This window comes from Parasteatoda tepidariorum, chromosome 9, assembly GCF_043381705.1.
Source record: "Parasteatoda tepidariorum isolate YZ-2023 chromosome 9, CAS_Ptep_4.0, whole genome shotgun sequence".
Taxonomy (NCBI): Eukaryota; Metazoa; Arthropoda; class Arachnida; order Araneae; family Theridiidae; genus Parasteatoda; species Parasteatoda tepidariorum.
In genome coordinates, this window is record NC_092212.1 from 76,816,254 (window position 1) to 76,835,780 (window position 19,527).

Consider the following 19,527-nt stretch of genomic DNA (forward strand, 5'->3'; position numbering starts at 1 on the left):
AAGAAATAAATAATAAAAAAATAAAAGAAAAACAATTTCATCTTCTTCAGTTGTTAAAAAAACTTTTCTTTATTCAAAAGTCGATAACTCATTTTTTAACTCTCAGATACCAAGACCAAGATCTCAGAACCAAGGGAAAAAATAGTATTAAATTTTTAATGCAGATTAATGCTTAGCTAAGCATTTAACAAATCATTTGCTATATTATTGCTAACTATTTCTATAAAGTAAAATTAATCTTAAGAGATATCCCTACACTTGAAGATTAATTAAATAAAATTATGTGCAAACAAATCAGGAAATTTTTTCTGGAATCAATCATGACGAATATGTTCAAATTGACAACTAGATCATTCGTCGTGGCGAAAAAATCAAAGACGTCATTGTACAAGAAGTGACTCAAAAATGGGATGATGATGTTAAGGAAAAAGAAATTCCAGAAGGGAACAAAAGTAATTTAATATGTGCCCCTTCTGTAGCCCTAAAAATGATTAATTATCTAAGAAGTTTGTGGAATTTTAAATTATTGCTAAAAATAACTTATTTCATGCAATAATGATACTGAAAATTTTATTAATACTGCAAAATTAATAATGTAGCTGCTAAAACAAACTGATATCACAAAATATTTTAAATAATTCCGTACAAAGATTATTCTCACTCTCTCATAAATTATGATTTTACAAATTTCCACTTTATTACAACAAAATTTATAATAAATATATGAGTTGAAGGTTATTATTAAAAATTAAGAATATTGTACGGTAAATTTATTTCTTTATTAAAAATTTTATTTTATTTGACTCAATGCTATATTTATTGTTTTCTTTAAACTGTGCTTATTTTTGAATTTTGGATAACTGAATTTTAATAAATTTGAGCTTTCTCCCATCCCATTTGAGTTAAAATTTAAAAGAGTCTACTGTATTCCGATGTTCAAAAATTATGTCTACTCAAATTATTTAATAACTAATAAAGAAACTGAAAAAAGCATAGTTTTTGACATAGTAGAAAAAACATACATTAATTCCTCCTAAAAAATTTCGAACAATTTTCATAACTGAAAAATATTTTTATTTACATTGAAAGACGAAAACATATTTTTTTTTCCGAGATGCACCTGTATTTAGCACTAACAGTAAAAAATTTTGGCCAATAATCACAATACTTATTAGTTTATTAATGCAAATTTAAAAAGCTAAATGATAACACTTTTAGATTATGTCTGGCTTCAAACTAATAGATTTTAAAAGTTTATTCGTATATGTTTTAATAAAATTGACAACCAGAATATAAACACAGTTCAAAGGTAGAAAAGAAAGGAAAATAAAATAACAACAATCCTGTGTAAATCTATTAACTTACTTCATAAATAAAACACTGGAAAATTGTTACAAGAGTAGCAAATACTGCGTGAACAGCAAAAACAACATCATTGGTTTCAACAGGTATAATTCCAGTAGGATGCACTGTATGATATTCAAGCTATAAAAACAGAGATAAAATTATCTCAACTACACTGTTAAAAACAATAAATATATACCTAAAGATTTTAAAAGATTTACCTGAACTTCTTTAACATATTTCAAACCAATATTGAAAACAGAATAGGCTATAAATCCAGTCAAATTCAAACCAAGGAAATCAAAGTTCAATCCAATCACACTAAATAAAAATACATAAGCAATAATCAAAAATTTAGAAGGACTATTGATATCACTTAAAAAATATAGACGCTTCTTGGCAATTTGTACATTTAATACGTTTCGATTAATTTGTACATTTAATACGTTTAATACGTTTTACGACGTTTCTTGGCAATTTGTACAATACATTTAAAAATATATAATAATACACAAATCTCTAAAAAAAAGAAAAGTTAAAATACTATTTTATAAAAAAAATTAAAAAATGGAAGCCAGAGCTTTTAAGAAATGTAAGTGTTTTTTTTTTCGGTTATGAAAATAACAAATCAAATAAATTTGTAACTTATTACATGTTTAAAGCTTATGGGTGAAAATAGTTTTTATGTTACTTCCTGAGTACTATATAAAAAACCTGAAAATAGAAAGTGAAAATATTTTTTTAAATATTACAGTGTATAAAATAGCTTGGTTTAGATTAGACAACAGTAGAAAGAAAAAAATATGTCACGAATTTAAAAGGGAAGATAATCCGATATTTATTTCATATTTTGCTCATGCATTTAAAATATAATATGTAATATTAAATTCATAAAAATTAAATTAATCTGCTTTAATAGATATATTTCAAGGTTCTTTTATTTCATTTTTTATTTATTCTTTTCTTTATAGATATGCATAAGGTAAAGCATAAAACTTTTAATTCAAAATACAATATATGGAAAAAAAATTTAATCGTAATTTAAATTTAAAATAACTAATTAAAGAAAATGGATTTCATTTTTACAGCTAAACATTAGTAATAGAGCTATTTCTATTACAAATTAAATCTTTAAATCTACACTTATTTAATATTCAAAATCAATTAAACTTTAAGAACTGTTTCCTAAAACATATATAATCTTGCACAATTTATTAACAAGAAAACACTCATTAAATGTTTCAAAAATATCTGAGATTTTATCAGCCATAAAGACATTGTTTGATAAAACCAAAATAGATAACTTCCCCGTATTCAAGATAGCTATACGAATAGTAAAGACACAATGAAACATTTAAACTAGTAGCACATAAAGTAGCATAAACTGGTAGCATTATTATACTTGGTAGCACATACGAAAACCAGAAAAATTATAATAAATTAAAATATAATAAAATGCTGAAATTCCTTACAGTGATGAGATGGAATGTTTTGTGCCAATTGAAACAGGAATTATCATTTAAAAGTATTAATTTCCTACTCTTAATACAGTTTAAAGTTATAGTGCAATTGAAGTAATAATTTTATCTGCAGATAATTCATAACTAAAGTAACACCAAATTATCAACAATTACAAACTTAAATATTAAAAAAAAAAATTATCAACTTTTAGCAACAATTTATTATTATAAATTTTTTTTCTTCAAGCTTAGCACAATTCTGAAAATTAAAAGGCAAAGCCGTACTGAAAAGGAGTAAGACAGGAGCAATTGCATCGAAATTCCTTACAAAATATGTAGTGTATTTTAATGTCAAAAAAAAATAATAATTAATCCAAAAACTTAGGAAATTCTCTTATGTACAGACAAGATATGTAGTGTATTTTAATGTTAAAAAAAATGATAATTAGTCCAAAAACTTAGGAAATTCTCTTATGCACAGACAAGATATGTAGTGTATTTTAATGATTTAAAAAAAATAATTAGTTAAAAAATTTAGGGAATTCTCTTACATACAGACAAGAAAATATAAAAACTACAATTTTAAATAAAGGCTCTTTATAGATTTACAAAATAAGATTCTAGAGAATTAGACCCATAAAGCCAGTGTCTTGTCAAAAGGTGCTGATTTTAAAGCAGTTCTTACAAAATTATCCGAGTTTTTATTATTACAGCTAAAGAAGAATCAGAATAATAATAAAAAATTGAGGAGTAATTTCGTGCAAAAATTAATTTTTGTGAAAGCAGCTAAAAACCCCTAGCAACAATTTTACCTTGGTCCCAGTTGGGTTCTAAATTGGTTCAATATGGGTCGTAAAAGAACATGCACCGAGGGACCAATATTGGGATGCCTAGATTCTTTTATACTGGTCCTAGAATGGTCTATATAGGGCCTACATTGGCTAAATAATGGATATAAAATATCGGGTGGATCTGACAAACCTATATAGGGCCAATATTGGTTGTAAAGTGGCTACAACATATCGGGTGAATCGGAAATTTCTATATAAGGCCAATATTGGAAAAATAAAGGCCCTTTTAACGCTTATTGAGCTTAGATTCATGAATATTGGCCCAATGAGGGCTCAAGTTATTGTGTTGCTAGGGAAAATTGGTGTATTTGGAGCAGAAACTTTAAAATATAATTTTTTTTTAATAATAATTCTCACCTTTTCCTTTTGTAGTTTTCAATGATTTGAGGATAAAATGAAACAGACCAGGCAATGAAATATAACCATCCAATTATTGAGCTAATTACATTCCAAGCATCATACTTGTACACACCAACTCTAATATATGCGTCTTTAACACTGAAAAACAGAAATAAACAAAAATTGTAGTAAAGTAATAATATTATAATTCTCAAAGCATTGTAATTTATTTAAAATTGATCTAGTGAACTCTGATTTTTCATTTAAAAAAGTAGCAGAAAAGCATTACCAGCTGATATTTTCTTTATATATTATATATATATATATTGATATATTATTTTCTTGATACATTATGATTTGATATATTATATACTTTTTCTGATGCATGCTTATTAAAGATAAGTCATTTAAAAAATAAATAAAGCCTTTCAAGAAAGAAAAAGATCCAAGAAATAAACACCATAAAAAATGTGTATAAAAATTTTTTTTCTCTCAAAAATTCACATATTTCGAATTCAGAATAATTAAACAATTATAAAAATCTTTGTTTGAACTACATTTCCAAATTGCTACTCTTTAAGATCTGGAATAAATAAATGCTTACAAAATAGGTCTACTTCTACAAAAATAAAACAAGAATAAAGACTCAAAAAGAATTGCACCCTTTTTAAAAATTATTTACTCTTCCAAAGTAGATACTAACATTTTAAAACACCGGTTGTTTTCCTTTCTCTGACTGAACCAAATTTGTTCACCATATATCTTGATATATCTTAAGAAATCTTGATATATCTTATATAATTCAAAATAAATTTTAATTGAATTGGATACTCAGAAAACACATGTTTGAATAATTTAGTTTGGGTAGGAATGTAGAAAATTTTAAGGCAGTCTATCATGGTATGTTTTTAAAACAGAATACTATAATATTTAAAAAAATACAAATGGCAACACTTTGGTTGTCCTAAATATTTCTGGTACTGTAAATGAATGGTGGTTATCTGTTTCAGGCGAGATAAAAATCCTATCACAAAATCATACTTATTTCAGTATATTAAAACTACGACTAATAAAGCACAACTGACATCAATGATATTTTAAAAACTTTTTCAATGCCCTATAAATGTCTGAGTACTAAAAATACAATATTTCTTTTTAATAAACAGCACACATATATTCATTAATATACTAATATTCTCTTGACACAATTTAAATGTGAGTCTTTTGAGACAATTTAAGTGAAAAAACAAATTTTACGTTCTCTCATCAAATAGCAGATTTTAATTTTTTAATTAAAAATGATGTCTAGTCATCATTAATGCATCTTCCTACTGTACAACATTTCATGAAAATAAAAAAGATCACTCATAATATTCAACTTACATTAGTATAGGTGGCGTCACTTTAGCGATTACAGTTGTATGCCCAGCTTCTTTTGCCGCAAGAGTAAAAGTTAAATCGATCAGAGTTCCATTTTCAACAAAAGTGCTATTCGGCAATGGATACAAATTATTACCATCCGTATAGCCAAACCAAATAGTAACATTTTCAGATACTGGTTCGCTAAAATAATACAAATTTTAAAATAATTATTCAGAACAAAACAAATAATTAATAAGCACTTCATAATAAGATACTATAACTGCAGATTTTCCTGAATAATTTTACTCATTTTTTTAAGTTATGAATCAACAAATAATAAGTTTTAAGTAACCTACATTTATTTATACACACAAATGTATTATTCGCACAACCTGCTTCGTTTGCAAAAAATTCAAAATTATTATTTTTATTTTGTTGTCAAACTACATTCAAATAACTGCAGCAAGTTGTGATGCCATATTCAAAACATAAGTACATAATAAAAAGTAACATGCTTACTACAGATAATAGAACAGCTATAACTCACTTCAATGGTTTTAAAATTAATATATAACTGTAATCTCTATTCAATGCCTTTTTTATATGAAAAAATATAATTTGGTCAATATCAAATAGCCAAACACTAATAATTTTTAAATTCCAAATGCAACTATTTAGAGAAAAATCCACTTGCAATTATAATACTTACTACTAAGGCCCGATATTAGAAAAACACTTTAGAATTTTCTTTTTCTAACATTGTAAAGCTCAATATCTAATGCAACCTTGTTTTACTTAAATACTTTATCCCCATTTAAAATTAACATTCATAACCAAATAGTGTTAAGAATTTTACATTGGCCCTAGTTGGGTTCAAAATTGGCTCGATATGGGCCATATAAGAACATGAACCAAGGGACCAGTATTGGGATGTCTAGATTTTTTAATATTGGTCCTAGAATGGCTTATGTAGGAGCAACATTGGTCGAATAATGGATATAAAGTATTGGGTGAATCTGAAAATACCATATGGGACCAATATTGGTGGTAAAGTGGCTGTAAAATATTGGGTGAATCAGAAAATTCTATATGGGACCAATATTGGTGGTAAAGTGGCAGTAAAATATTGGGTGAATCAGAAAATTGTACATGCGACCAATATTGGTGGTAAAGTGGCTGTAAAATATCGGGTGAATCAGAAAATTCTATACGGGACCAATATTGGTGGTAAAGTGGCTGTAAAATATTGGGTGAATCAGTAAATTCTACATGGGACCAATATTGGTGGTAAAGTGGTTGTAAAATATCAGGTGAATCAGAAAATTCTATATGGGACCAATATTTGTGGTAAAGTGGCTGTAAAATATTGGTGAATCAGAAAATTCTACATAAGGCAAATATCGGAAAAATAAAGGCCCTTTAAATCAATAAATATTTTTAATAAAAGTTTCATTTTTAATATCTAAATATAAAATTATAATTTATAAACCAAAGTTATGAATTTTTAATCATCAGTTTTTGGGCATGAAATTAGAAAAGATAGCTTTATAATAGAAATGAATAACACATAATCTTCAAAAAGAACCCTATTTTTATTTTTTTAAATTAATAAATAAAAAAATAAACATCTCATCTCAGAAAAAGAAAAATTTAAAAATCACTATTGTCTCTAAAGATAATAAGAACAATCAAAATTAGATAAGGGACGAAACAAAGAAGTCTATCTTGTTTCACACTTTGAAAAAATTTCTTACTTACTCTGCAATAAATATAAGATAAAACTAAATAGAAAAACAAATATTGTAAACCTAATTTTAAAACCAAAAAACCACCACAATAAAAATCCAAAACTTTAATAATTAAACATATTTTTGAATAATTTTATTTATTTTCTTTGTTTAAGTTAAAACAACCACTACATGTTCACAATTTTTTAAGTACAGTATACTCTCTATATCTCAAAAGGGACACTGAGAAAATTTTGAGATAGGGAGTTTCCGAGATAAGAAGTTTAGAACTAAATATTCTCTAAAGAGTTCTCTAAAAAGTAAAGTTTTGAAACATAAGAATAACTACTAATAATTATGCATGTATTGATAGTTGACTTTAAGTCTAAATACAGCAATGATAATTTTGTTTATAAAAGTAAGATAATAATTATGCAAATTAAATAGAAAAAAATTGATCCACAATAAATTTACTTTGTGATTTTTTTGTAAAAATTCATTTTCAATTTAGAAAAAAAATTCGACATAACAAGGTTTTGAGATGAAAATCACTCTTTGACATAGGAATTATAATATTATGTGGATAAGTAATGCCAAAGAGAAAGATATTTCTTTGACATAACAAGGTTTTCAAGATAAAGAAGTTTGAGGTATCAAGAATATACTGAAATATATTAAAATATCTTATGATTTAATAAACTAATTCAATAAAAGTGTACGGCAAGAAAATTAGTTCTGTTTTTATCTTTTTAGATTTTTAAAAAAAATTAGCAAGAAAATTAGAATTAAGTAAGAAACCATTTTCTTTTAAAAAATTGAATAGGAATAAAAAGAAACAATACTGTAAATACACTAACTTTTTAAAACAAATAAGAAATCATACAAGTTTAATAAAGGAATATAAGTTTAATAAAGGAATATAAGTTAAATAGCAGTAAATGTTCTAAAATATTTTATTAATTTCCAAAAAGATGCAATCTATTTAATTTCTATTTGCTTTAACAAAGTTTGGAGATACAGAAACCTAGTTTTATACTTTAAAATAACTTTACTTCTTCTCAAAAAATACTACACAAGTGTTTAAAATATGTAATAAATGGAACATAAAAGATGCATATAAGAGGTCCAAAAACCAAATGTGGCTCTAGAATCTGAACTAATTGGAAAAAAAAAACTACAACAGAAGAGATTTTAAAAAAACAAAATAAAAATTCCAAAACCTTATGATACTAACCATAATGCTGTGCAGTTCAAAAATAGAATATCTGCAATACAGGGTTGGCAAGTTTCTGACACATGACGGTTTTTACCGTCATGTCAAAAACCCATAGTTCTGGTAAAACTGAATTTTTATTTGAGTTTAACTGCTTATAATTTAAAATAAATTCATTTTTGGGCAATAAAATTAGAAAAAAAGTTGTTAAAAGATATATAAGAACAGATTCTTGACTAAAACAGAAATCGACTGGGCAATGAAAAATGCGCAAAATTAGTCACTTGCTATCGTATGCTTCGCACAGTGACCCCGACTACTGAACATTTAATTTTGTTTGTAATTAAGTTTTGTTTAATGTGATTTTTCAACTGAATAAAAATTTTTAACTTGACAAAATAGCAGTAATTCTTGACTTTGAGTTTGTTAGTAGTTACAAGTTTTGAAAGTTTTGTTTAGCTTATTTGTAATATTTAAGAAATTCCGAATTTTAAATTCTTCTTTTTAGTTCTTGAATTTATTAATAGTTCCAAGCTTTTTTGTTTGTTTGTTTATTTCTAACAATTAAGAAGTGCAAAATTTTGAATCCTTTGCAAATCAAGCTATAATGATAAAAGTAAGCATCACTATTTTCAATAAGTATATTACAGTATTTCTGTATGAATCTATATCCTTCCATAAGAATACATGTATAGAGTTGCAAAATCAATAGCAATCATTTACAACATTCATTTATAAAAGCAATTATGTGAAAATAATATATTGTCTGCTATATGCCATAAATTAAAGAAAACAGTGGTTTTTTGATGGTTTTTACCAGTAAAAACACGGTTTTTGCCACTGTCATGTCAAAAACCAGTTTTTGAGGGCTAAAACCCAACCCTGCTGCAGTATATATATATATATATATATATAGATAGATAGACAGACAAAGATACCTACAAAGAATGATAAAACCTGCTATAACTTAGCTTTATTAAAAAAAAAGCTAAGAGCATAAGATTTTTAAAAGTTTTCCAATTTAAAAATATTAGCCACATATTTTGTCTCGTATGATTGGCGGTTCATTTCGATTGGTGGTAAAAACATATCACTACAGTACCTATATCAAACCATTAGATATTTTTTACCACAATTAATTAAGCATCAATAATTGTTTGGTACTTTCTTACAGCTTGTAAGCCTTAGATGTTTTAAATAAGAATCTAATGTAAGCTAATAAAAATTCAAAATAATTGCCTCTTTTTCAGACACATTTATAGATGTCTTTTCCTGATTAAAACTTATTTAGTTTTAAAAAGAAGAGAGAATCACTAACAGGTAGATATAAAAATAAAAAATTCAAAAAATAAATAAAAATCTTTACCTTGAATTCAAGTTAAAAGATGCATTTGTGTGTAGATTGAAGGAGATTTCTCGTTCAGAGACAGACAGAACATTGACAGCTACAAACAAGAAAAATATTAAGGTTGTTTAAAAAACAATTATTTCAATAAAATACAGTAGGAAAATAATCAATAACAAACCTGAAGATGGGATGACAATGCTTAAGCAGATAGCACATAAAACGAACATCGCAGACTGTAAAGCCATTTCTTTAAAAATATGAAAAACAGAGATTCTATAAAAGAAGATAATTGTATAAGAAATTAAATGGCAGTGCGAAAAACTACACCATTTGGTAATGACAAATTAATTTTGTAATAATAGCAAAACTAATTTATAAATAGTAACAAAGATAAGAAAATCAACTATAAATACCCTGGTAATATAAATTAAGTAACAGTATAGAGTGAGTAACAGTTGAATAAAATCAATAAATAGTTTTTAAAAAATTTCAAACCTGTGCAGGTTTGTTATGATAGTTAAAAAGGACTTTTTTTAGTTTTGCTGGAGATTTTATAAGCAATGAATTACGTCATTTAGAAACAAACTGATTAAACGCGTTATCTTTTTTACTTTCTTAAAACAAAAAGATAACATGTCACATATTTAAAAAGGGAGATGCGATAAAACTTAATTATGACATTCAATTTATGAATCATGATCACATCCTCCCACAAACAGACGAAGCAGACGCATTTCTGTAAACAAAAAAAGTATATTTTAAAGAAATAAGCGTCATAAGTATGGACTAAACGGTTTAATCAGTAAACGTTCATAAAGTTATATAAAATAGGTAAGAACGAATTAAACTCAAAAGTAGCAAACTTGGTGCTCCCAATTTTAGCTTTTCTGAAAATTTTTGTCATGTTTCCCAATTACGGTTAACGATTACATTCAAATTAGATTCTGAAATTTTCAAGGGTTATTTTCACTCTTTTGATTTACTCATGTGATTGGTGAAGCCTGATTGGTGAAATGCATTTCCTGGAGAAACATTTACCAGTCAGGATCTCTCTTTCTCTCAACGGCAAACGAAGATGCGGCAATCGCATGAAACAATATTACCAGCGAAAAAATTGCATTCACTGATATATTTGAATTAGCCACTTTATTTAGATTTAGAATTAGTTTAGGAGTAATAAAAGATTACATTTTGTTTTTTCTAATCTTTACGATTAAATTCAGTTAGATAATGCCAGAAAGATAACAAAATTTCCTTATTTTTCCCAATTTTCTTCGAAGAAAACTGGAGCTCCTTGACTAAATGAAAAAAGAAAAAAAAAGGGTTTATTCATTTTAAAAGCTCAATTTATGTAATTTTAATTTTTTTGCCAATAAATTTAGATATTTTTTAAAAATTCTCCCCTGCTCTCTTCTTTCTCTTTTGATTTGACTTACTGCGTTTTGCTAAATACCAATTTATTATTAAAAGTGCGCTTCACTGCTTTAAATTATAAAAACCCAAACCACATAATTTAAGTTGTAAAATTCTATTAGGAAGTTACATCAGGATGCGAATCAGGAAGTTAGCCAATAGTAGTGAACAGTGGAAAAACTCAAAATTCCTTTTTAAATCCATATAATCGTCCATATCTCATCTGATTACAATTATATTGATGAAATGTTCTTGTATAAGGCTACAACAATTGTATATAATAATAAACAATATATAGCACAGTAAATAAATACAAGAAAAAAATTTAGAAAAACAATAAGTTTTATTTACTGCGCGCGAACTGCAAGTAAATAGAACTCATAAATAAGTTCAAAATGTAGAGAAAACAAGGAAAAAAGTACGGAACAATGAAAAAAATGAAAAAGAAAGACAAATAATAAATATAATATTCATACATTTATCAGCGGGCAATCTTTTTGGGGTGCTCCTCACACTATTGTATTGATATATTTTGCTTTGGTTATATTAATAAAATATCAGAAAGCACTCCTTTCTGCGAATATAATAGTGTGAGCTGATGCCGAGATTATATCTTTAAATTATTTTGTTTTCCGGAATTTTAATATTTTTTAAAATTTCGGAAATATATTAAATATCCTTTAAAATATATTTTATTTAAATAATTTTTCTTTTTCTCTTTTCATTAAGTAGTATTCGTATACAGTATTCCTCTCCCTCTCTCTACTTATTTGTATATATATATAAAATTTTCTCCTTAAATACAATACAATACAATACAATACAATACAATACAATACAATACAATACAATACAATGTCAGTCGGGCGAGCTGGACACACAAACGCAGGATTTAAAAAGAGCAGACTGAAATTTATTTGACCATCATAATCAGAGAATGAATATCCAAGTGACACACAAATGTTTAGATGTAAGAAATAATAAATATCTCAGTGCGCTGCCGCGTAGCGGCATTAGCTGCTTCAACGGTAATTATATATCGATAATGGTGGGTAGTGTTGAGGAACTGTAGTAGGAGCGGAGAGGGATGGTGCCTTGAACCAAAGTGAATGGGTAACGTGAAGGCTAATTGGTCGTAACGTACGAAATAGTCCTAAGTTGAGAATATCGGTTTTTGTAATAACAATACAATAGTTGAGAAACATAAATCAGAAACATAAATGGGAAAAGGCGATAATACATCGAAGTGCTCCAATATAAATATTAGGGAAAATCTTTTAAAATAAATCAGCAAAATGTTCTGTTTCAGGGTATTAAGGAAATCTGAGTAATTACAATTGGTCTATTAAGGAGCCGGGATAGCCTGGTCGGTAGGGCGCTGGGCCCATGTCCAAGAGGTCGTGGGTTCGATCCTCACTGGCCGAAGACTCCCCGTGCAGTAAATGGTGACTGATGCACGTTAAATCTGTCGAGTCTCAAAGTTCTCCATGTTCCCATAACAAATCAATACCTCTGGGGGTACTGATCCAGGAGTTTCCTTGTCTTCTGGATTGGTTCAAAATTACAAGGCTACGGAGTTGAACATTAGTAGTCGTAAACCCATGAAATTGGGTCGGCTGTTCAACGACGGTTATAAAATAATATAAAATAGGTCTATTAAGAACCGCAATGGCTCAGGGGATAGAGCGTTCGTCTTCCAATGAGGAGAACCGGTTTTGAATCGCAGTCGATACGAATTACGCATCCGACTTGCACCGTCCACGGTGCTGAGATGAAAATATCCTCCGTGGTAGACGGATCATGGGTTGAAGTCCCCTTGCCGTCAGGCTAACCATGGGCGGTTCTCGTGGTCTTCCTTGCCATGTAACGCAAATGCTTGTTAGTGCCATCAAAAAGTTCTCCACGAAGGCAAAATTTCTTCCAATACTCGATCCAGGAGTTCCCTTGTCTTCTGGATTGGGTTCAAAATTACAAGGCTACGGAGTTGAATATAAGTAGTCTGGATCGGCTGTTCAACGACGGTTATAAAATATAAAATAAAATTGGTCTGTTAAATAGATCGAGGAAAAATAACATTTCTCACCGTTGTTTAAAGTGAAAATCCAAACTGTTAATTTGTACATACTTGAGATCAAAATATAGAATAAGAAAAGAAGTTTAATATTAAGTGTGAGATAGCGTTTAGTTTTGAATAATAAATTAAGAAGAAGAAATAATTAAGATGAATATATTTTGAAGAATAAATTAAGATGAAGAAATAACATAAAGAGCTTAGTTGAAGCTTTTTATGTTACATATATATAAACATGCATGGAAAATTTTAAAATCAGTTCATTAATAAAGTATAAAAATGACGTAATAAAATTCAATAATATGCCATCAAAAACTTTAGAAATAAAACATATTTAAAGTATCCGATTGTATAAAAATTGGCAAATTGTGAAAAAAAAAGAAAAATTAAAAAAAATATTATCTATATTTAAACTTTAATTCCTTAGCTTTTTAAAACCATTTAAAATTTTTATCTCCGATTTTTAGAAGTTAAGTTACAGTTGCTTTCTTTTTTTCTTTGCTGACAAACGAAACCGAAACTTGTAGTAAACTCACGAAAACAAAACTAATATTTTTGTTTTGCTTAAAAATTTAACTCTTATTTATTTAAATAAACTATTTTTTTAAAAACAATTAACATTAATTTTCAAAATTTAATTTTCGAATCATCAGATTTCTCGTTGTCATTATTTTCTTTTATTTTTCAGAATTACAGAATTCTTTGAAATTTTAAATGTAGATTTTGTATAATGTTAGCGATGTTTTTAACTGAAAGCTAACGTCTACGTTTTAATTTGCCATTTTTATCAAGCTTTAAGTAAGAATGTTTAGAATTGTTCTTTTAAAAGTTCGATATAAAACAATCTATTTAGTTCTATTTCATTATTTTTTTGAAAATTTTTAAAATTTTCGTTTAAAACACAGGTAATCAAATCATTGATCTAGAAAAATATTATATTGATATTTATGCATTACAATTCCTTGTAGATCCGTTAGCTTGACATAAGAAATTTGTTGTTTTTAAGCTCAAATTTGCTCTTGTTCCGAAAAATATTTTATAAATTTTTAAACTTTACTTTAAAATAATAATTTCCAAACATAAAACTAAAATTTTAACTGAGCCTTAAAAAAATTTGGGTCGAACCCAGTCGGATACTTTAAAAAATGACATAACTTGAAATAAAATTTAAAAATTAATTTTTATTTCACGTAAAAATAACATGTATTTCACGTGTAAAATAAACAAGTAAATTAATATAGTATGTAGAAATATCAAATGCGTATAAAGAAAAAAAGGAAAAAAAGAACTGCATTAAATGTTACTACCTATATTACGCATCACTTAACAGCCGATATAGTCACACAGTAAATTAGCGAAACTGTTTATCGAAATAACGAATACCGTTAATTATCGAATGTATTTAAAGTGGCCATAGTATTCCAATGCACTTTGAAAAAAAAAATAATAAATGAAAGGTTATTTACCTTCCTTCGTTATCGAGACATAGTTTAAAAATTGTTATCTCACGAATGTTCTTTAACGATTACAAAAATTTCTAAGAACAAATTCTGAAAACTTCTGGAAGAATTGATTACTAAACAAATTTTATTAATTTCTTTGTTCTGTCATATCCATGTCTAAAAGTTTTAATTTTAAGTATGCAAATTTGAAAATTTTGATTGTTGTTTACAGTTTACAGCAAATTGAAACTAAACAAATTTACCTCTAAATTACATAATTGCAAGAGCCAAGTGGATCAAAGTTCTAAAGAACATGTTAGTGATTTAAGGTAAATTGAAGCCTTTGGAATTTAGATGTTCTTTTATTGGTTACTTCAAATCTATGTTTTTGGTAAGTTTGCATATCGGTGGTACGTTTTTTTTTAGACTCAACATGTATGGACATCGATTATAGAAGATTCGTGGGTAGTGTTAATTTGAGTCATAATCTGCAATTATTATTATTATTATTTTAATTATTCAAGCCTTCACGATTGATTTAAGACTAAATGTACCAAAAAATTCTAAATACATAGATGGTTTGAGCCACGGTGGCTCAGGGGATAGAGCATTCGCCTTCCAAAGAAATGAACCGGGTTCGAATCCCAGTGATGGTTGATTCATACGAATTCCGCATCAGACTTACGCCGACCACAGTACTGACGTGAAATATCCTCAGTGGTAGACGGATCATGGGTTAGAGTCCTCTCTATGTAACGCAAATGCTGGTTAGTTCCATTAAAAAGTCCTCGACAAAGGCAAATTTCTCCCAATACTCTATCCAGGAGTTCCCTTGTGTTCTGGATTGGGTTCAAAATTACAAGGCTACGGAATTGAACATTAGTAGTCGTAAACCCATAAAATTGGGTCGGTTGTTTAACGACGGTTATAAAATTATAAGACATGTATGAGAAAGAATTTAGCTTCGTTTTCCAGTGACACAACGCTAAACTTTAAGACATTTTGAATAGAAGAAAGTGTGAAACGAAATTTTCATATATATATATANAGAAAGTGTGAAACGAAATGTTCATATATATATATATAGATATAGATGGCAAAATTAAAAAAACAAGAAAATAGCAAAATAAATTAACAAAACAAACCGGAATAGTTTTCTATAATATGAACAAATTTTCTTGTGTTACGTTTCACATAACGAGGAACTAACTTAAGCGTTTTCGAATTAGAGTTTTTTCTTCCATTCTTTCAGCAGAAAGCAAAATCTCGTCTGAGATGAACAAAAGAAGATTTAAACTTAAGAAGGTTCGAATAACTGCTGTGGCTAGTTAATTCGTATACCGCTTCCGACTCGCACCGACCACCGAGCTGACTAAATATGTTCCCATCAGCAGATCATTAGTTAAAGTCCCATTGGATAAGACTAACCACGGGAGGTTTCCGTGGTGCTCCTCTCCATATAACATAAACGCGGATTAGTTATATCAAGTCTTTGGCGATTTTATACTAGTCCCAATGCTTGATCTAGGAGCTCCTTGTTTTCTGTAATATGCTCGAAACTACAAAGTTACTGAGTTGCACATGAATAAAGCCGGATGAGATGAATTGGTTGTTAAAATAAAATAAAATGTCAAACGATTTTTTTTTTCAATGATCAGGAAATTTAAGGAGTTTGTTAGGGATAGGGCAGTCCGAATTTGCAGCATCAAAACAGGATTTTATAATAACAATTCGAATTTATAAGAATTTTGCATAACCCGCTTAGTGAAAGAAAATGTAAAGTGATTTTTAATACGGCGAATCTTTTTAAAAAAATATAATTTGCAGCTAGATATATCTAAACATTCTAGGCAAATTCCTTGCAAAGGTACCTAAAATTCAGAATTTTGAGAGAGAAATCATAAGAATTTTGAGAAATCATAAAAATTTTGCGAAAAACACGAAAGTTTTTTACTACGTTAGCGGTTAGCGCTAAACACTGATCTCTAGTCTGGAGATCTTCCCGTCATGATTTGAGGCTGTAATTTAAATTTTTTTTTCTTCTAAAAAGCAAATAGGCAACAAAATAGTAACAACATGATTTCATTATTAACATTTATTTTCGCTAAACAAAACATTTGTAACTACCAAAATATACATTTATGAATAAATTATCATTAAGTATTTAAAATACATGCTTATTAATTTATGCAAATATGCATTTTTTTAAAATTTTGAAATGGTAAATATAAATAATCGATTAATATATTCACTGTGTTAGTTGAAGAACTAATATATGACTACTGTACTGGGAGATTTTAAGGTAAAATTTTTCAAAATACAGAAAATCTGAAAAATCATGGCAATCTCATCTAATTTTATGCTGTATTTTAAGCATTTAGAATTTACTTTTTTAAGCTAATTTCCTCAAATAGATTAAGAATAAATATCCCTACCAACAGTAAACACTTAATGCCATTATAAATTAAATAAATTATTTTTTAAACGTTCCTAGATGTTAGTTTACGAAGAGGGTCATTCCTTGCAAGACTGTTTAAACAAGGAATACTTCTTACATCCTCCTCATTTTTATTGGACTTCAATATTTTAGGTATTCTTTACTTTACACTTCAAAAATCTTTATCTTGCATAACAAAAAAAATTATGTATAAAACTGAAATTTTGAATTTCATGTTATTTATTAATATAATTAATAAAATAATTATAAATTATATTTATTTTTGTTTATCATATTTATTTATTAATAAATCATTTATATTATTATCATAAATTAATTTAATTATGATATAATTAAAAAAAATTTATGAATATACATCATAAAATTTTTGAATATATTTTTCAAAATCTGCTTTAGTAGCTAAGATACTGCTTTAGTAGCTAAAATGTTTTTAAAATTTTTACTGTTTTCCGCTTGGTCCCGCAAATCCTGAGGTTGAAAGGAGACGATCCCATGGCACAGAAATCTTAAATTACTCTTAATTTGAAAATTATTTTAGTAAGATTGTTTATGATTGTCGCGTTATGAGTTAAAATTGAAATCGCAATTCAATTCAATAAAGAGCAATTTGTAAGGATAGAAATTACTTCTAAATTCCGTCTAGTGCAATTTTTTTCTTCTTCAATCATTGAAAGAAAGGGCGATTTTACCTCGCAAATATAAAACCCTTCACTGACAGTCGTATTTTCTTGAGAAATTTTATTTCTAAAACTGCCATAAAGAATCTTGGTGCTGTGAGATTGTTTATGATTATCGCGTTTTGAGTTAAAATTGAAATCGCAATTCAATTCAATAAAGAGCAATTTGTAAGGATAGAAATTACTTTTAAATTCCGTCTAGTGCAATTTTTTCTTCTTCAATTATTGAAAGAAAGGGCGATTTTACCTCGCAAATATAAAACCCTTCTCTGATAGTCTTATTTTCTTGAAAAATTTTATTTCTGAAACTGCCATAAAGAATTTTGGTGCTGCCATCTAGTGTAATTTTTGAAAAACTTACAAAAGGCAAAAAAGGTGGATAGTTTTGAAGAAGTTGCAACTCTAACGAGAATGAAATTTAGCTCTTGTTTGAACTTAAAGAATAGAAATAGAGCAATATAGAAACAGAATATTTATAGAAATAGAGCAAATAAATATGTATTTTAATTATTTATTTATAACAACCTTCAAGCATCGGTGGTTCAGTGGTAGAATGCTCGCCTGCCACGCGGGCGGCCCGGGTTCGATTCCCGGCCGATGCATGAAATTAAATTTTTAGTGTGTTCTGATCTGCTTTTAAAAAATAAATTATTCTGCTTGACAGATAACATTCTTTAAAATATACATCATAAATGTAAAACTTTTTGGGAATATAACTACGAAAAAGAATTAATTTCTTTTTTACCAATATATGGAGTTTAGTCATTCCTAAAAGCTATCAGGTTATAACACTTACCTCTATGTTTCACGTAACGTTAGTTGTACAGTTATATAATTATAGCCCTGAAAAGCTTTATATTGAAACCTAATTATAAAAAACATATACAAAACTCGAAATATACTGAGTTACATGATTTTAATACTATACCAACAATGCATATAACTTTATAACGTACTGTACTAAGATTCAAATTTAATGGTTGAAAGGGCGAATTATGAATATGATAATTAAGTCACAAAATCGAACAAAAAAACTCGAAAAAAACATTCCTTTTTAAGACAAATTTGAATCTTAAAAATATGATCCCAATAATTTAGTCTGAATACCAAAATACTTTTCAATATTTCAGGAATTATTTACGCATGTTAAACAAATTTTGCACACAGTAATAAAATTAGAAGATCTTACCAAATCTCAGAAAGTAAAAATATGATGGAAATGTTGTTGAATTTGATTTTTTTTACTCACTTGAAATCCCTTAAAACAGCATTTTAAAAATAAATATTTATTCACATAAGCTAAAAAGAAATTTAAGCCTGGAATTTTTGCCTGACTCTGACCGTTGACACCGTTGACTCTGACCTAGCGCGTAACTCCCAGTTCCGAAACCCCCGGTTTGGAAACTTTGACCGACAGTTCAAAAGCGATTCCACCATTATTTTTTGACCGTCGGTTTCTCAACTGCGGGTTACTTGACCGGCAGTTACAGGCGGTAGATTTATAGCCGTATTAACAGCGTTTGTTTTCAATTTTCGTTGCTATTTTTTTATAAAAAATTTCTATTAAAAGAAGAAGAAAAAAAGATTGCATCGAGTAATTAAATTTGAATCTCTCTTTTACTGGTCAAATAAAAAATATGTTTAGTTTCGTTTTCCTAACTGACTTGTATTGATGAGCAAAAGGATCCGAGCTTTATTATTATGAATTTAGATATTTTATTATTATGGATATCATAAAGCCGCAAGCAACCATAGAAATGTAACTGAAATTCAATTAAAAATACTTTTATTTCACACAATTATTTAATACTTTTATTTTACA

The 19,527-nt window shown here is 27.6% G+C and overlaps 1 protein-coding gene and 1 non-coding gene across 7 annotated transcripts in view; one reads left to right on the plus strand and one right to left on the minus strand.

Annotated features, from left to right (window-relative positions):
• The window catches only part of LOC107446409 (lysosomal cystine transporter cystinosin), a 39,102-nt gene extending 28,692 nt beyond the window's left edge, over nucleotides 1-10,410 (minus strand). Inside the window, exons 1-7 of one of the 6 annotated variants that reach the window (XR_011637651.1) lie at nucleotides 10,058-10,402; nucleotides 9,823-9,917; nucleotides 9,663-9,741; nucleotides 5,378-5,557; nucleotides 4,013-4,153; nucleotides 1,566-1,665; nucleotides 1,366-1,485 (exon numbers count right to left, since the gene is read on the minus strand). Coding sequence is in view for 5 of the 6 variants with exons in the window: in XM_016061042.3 (XP_015916528.1) it covers nucleotides 1,366-1,485; nucleotides 1,566-1,665; nucleotides 4,013-4,153; nucleotides 5,378-5,557; nucleotides 9,663-9,741; nucleotides 9,823-9,889 (687 nt within the window). In the remaining variant the exon portion in view is untranslated. Of the gene's footprint in view, nucleotides 1-1,365; nucleotides 1,486-1,565; nucleotides 1,666-4,012; nucleotides 4,154-5,377; nucleotides 5,558-9,662; nucleotides 9,742-9,822; nucleotides 9,918-10,057 lie in introns of all 6 variants that reach the window. The other 5 variants (XM_016061042.3, XM_016061041.3, XM_016061043.4 and 2 more) reach the window with 5 other exon arrangements.
• A 7,826-nt stretch (nucleotides 10,411-18,236) lies between these two features.
• On the plus strand, nucleotides 18,237-18,307 carry TRNAG-GCC (transfer RNA glycine (anticodon GCC)). The gene has a single exon. It is a non-coding gene; the product is annotated as a tRNA-Gly (tRNA).
• Nucleotides 18,308-19,527: the final 1,220 nt, after the last annotated feature.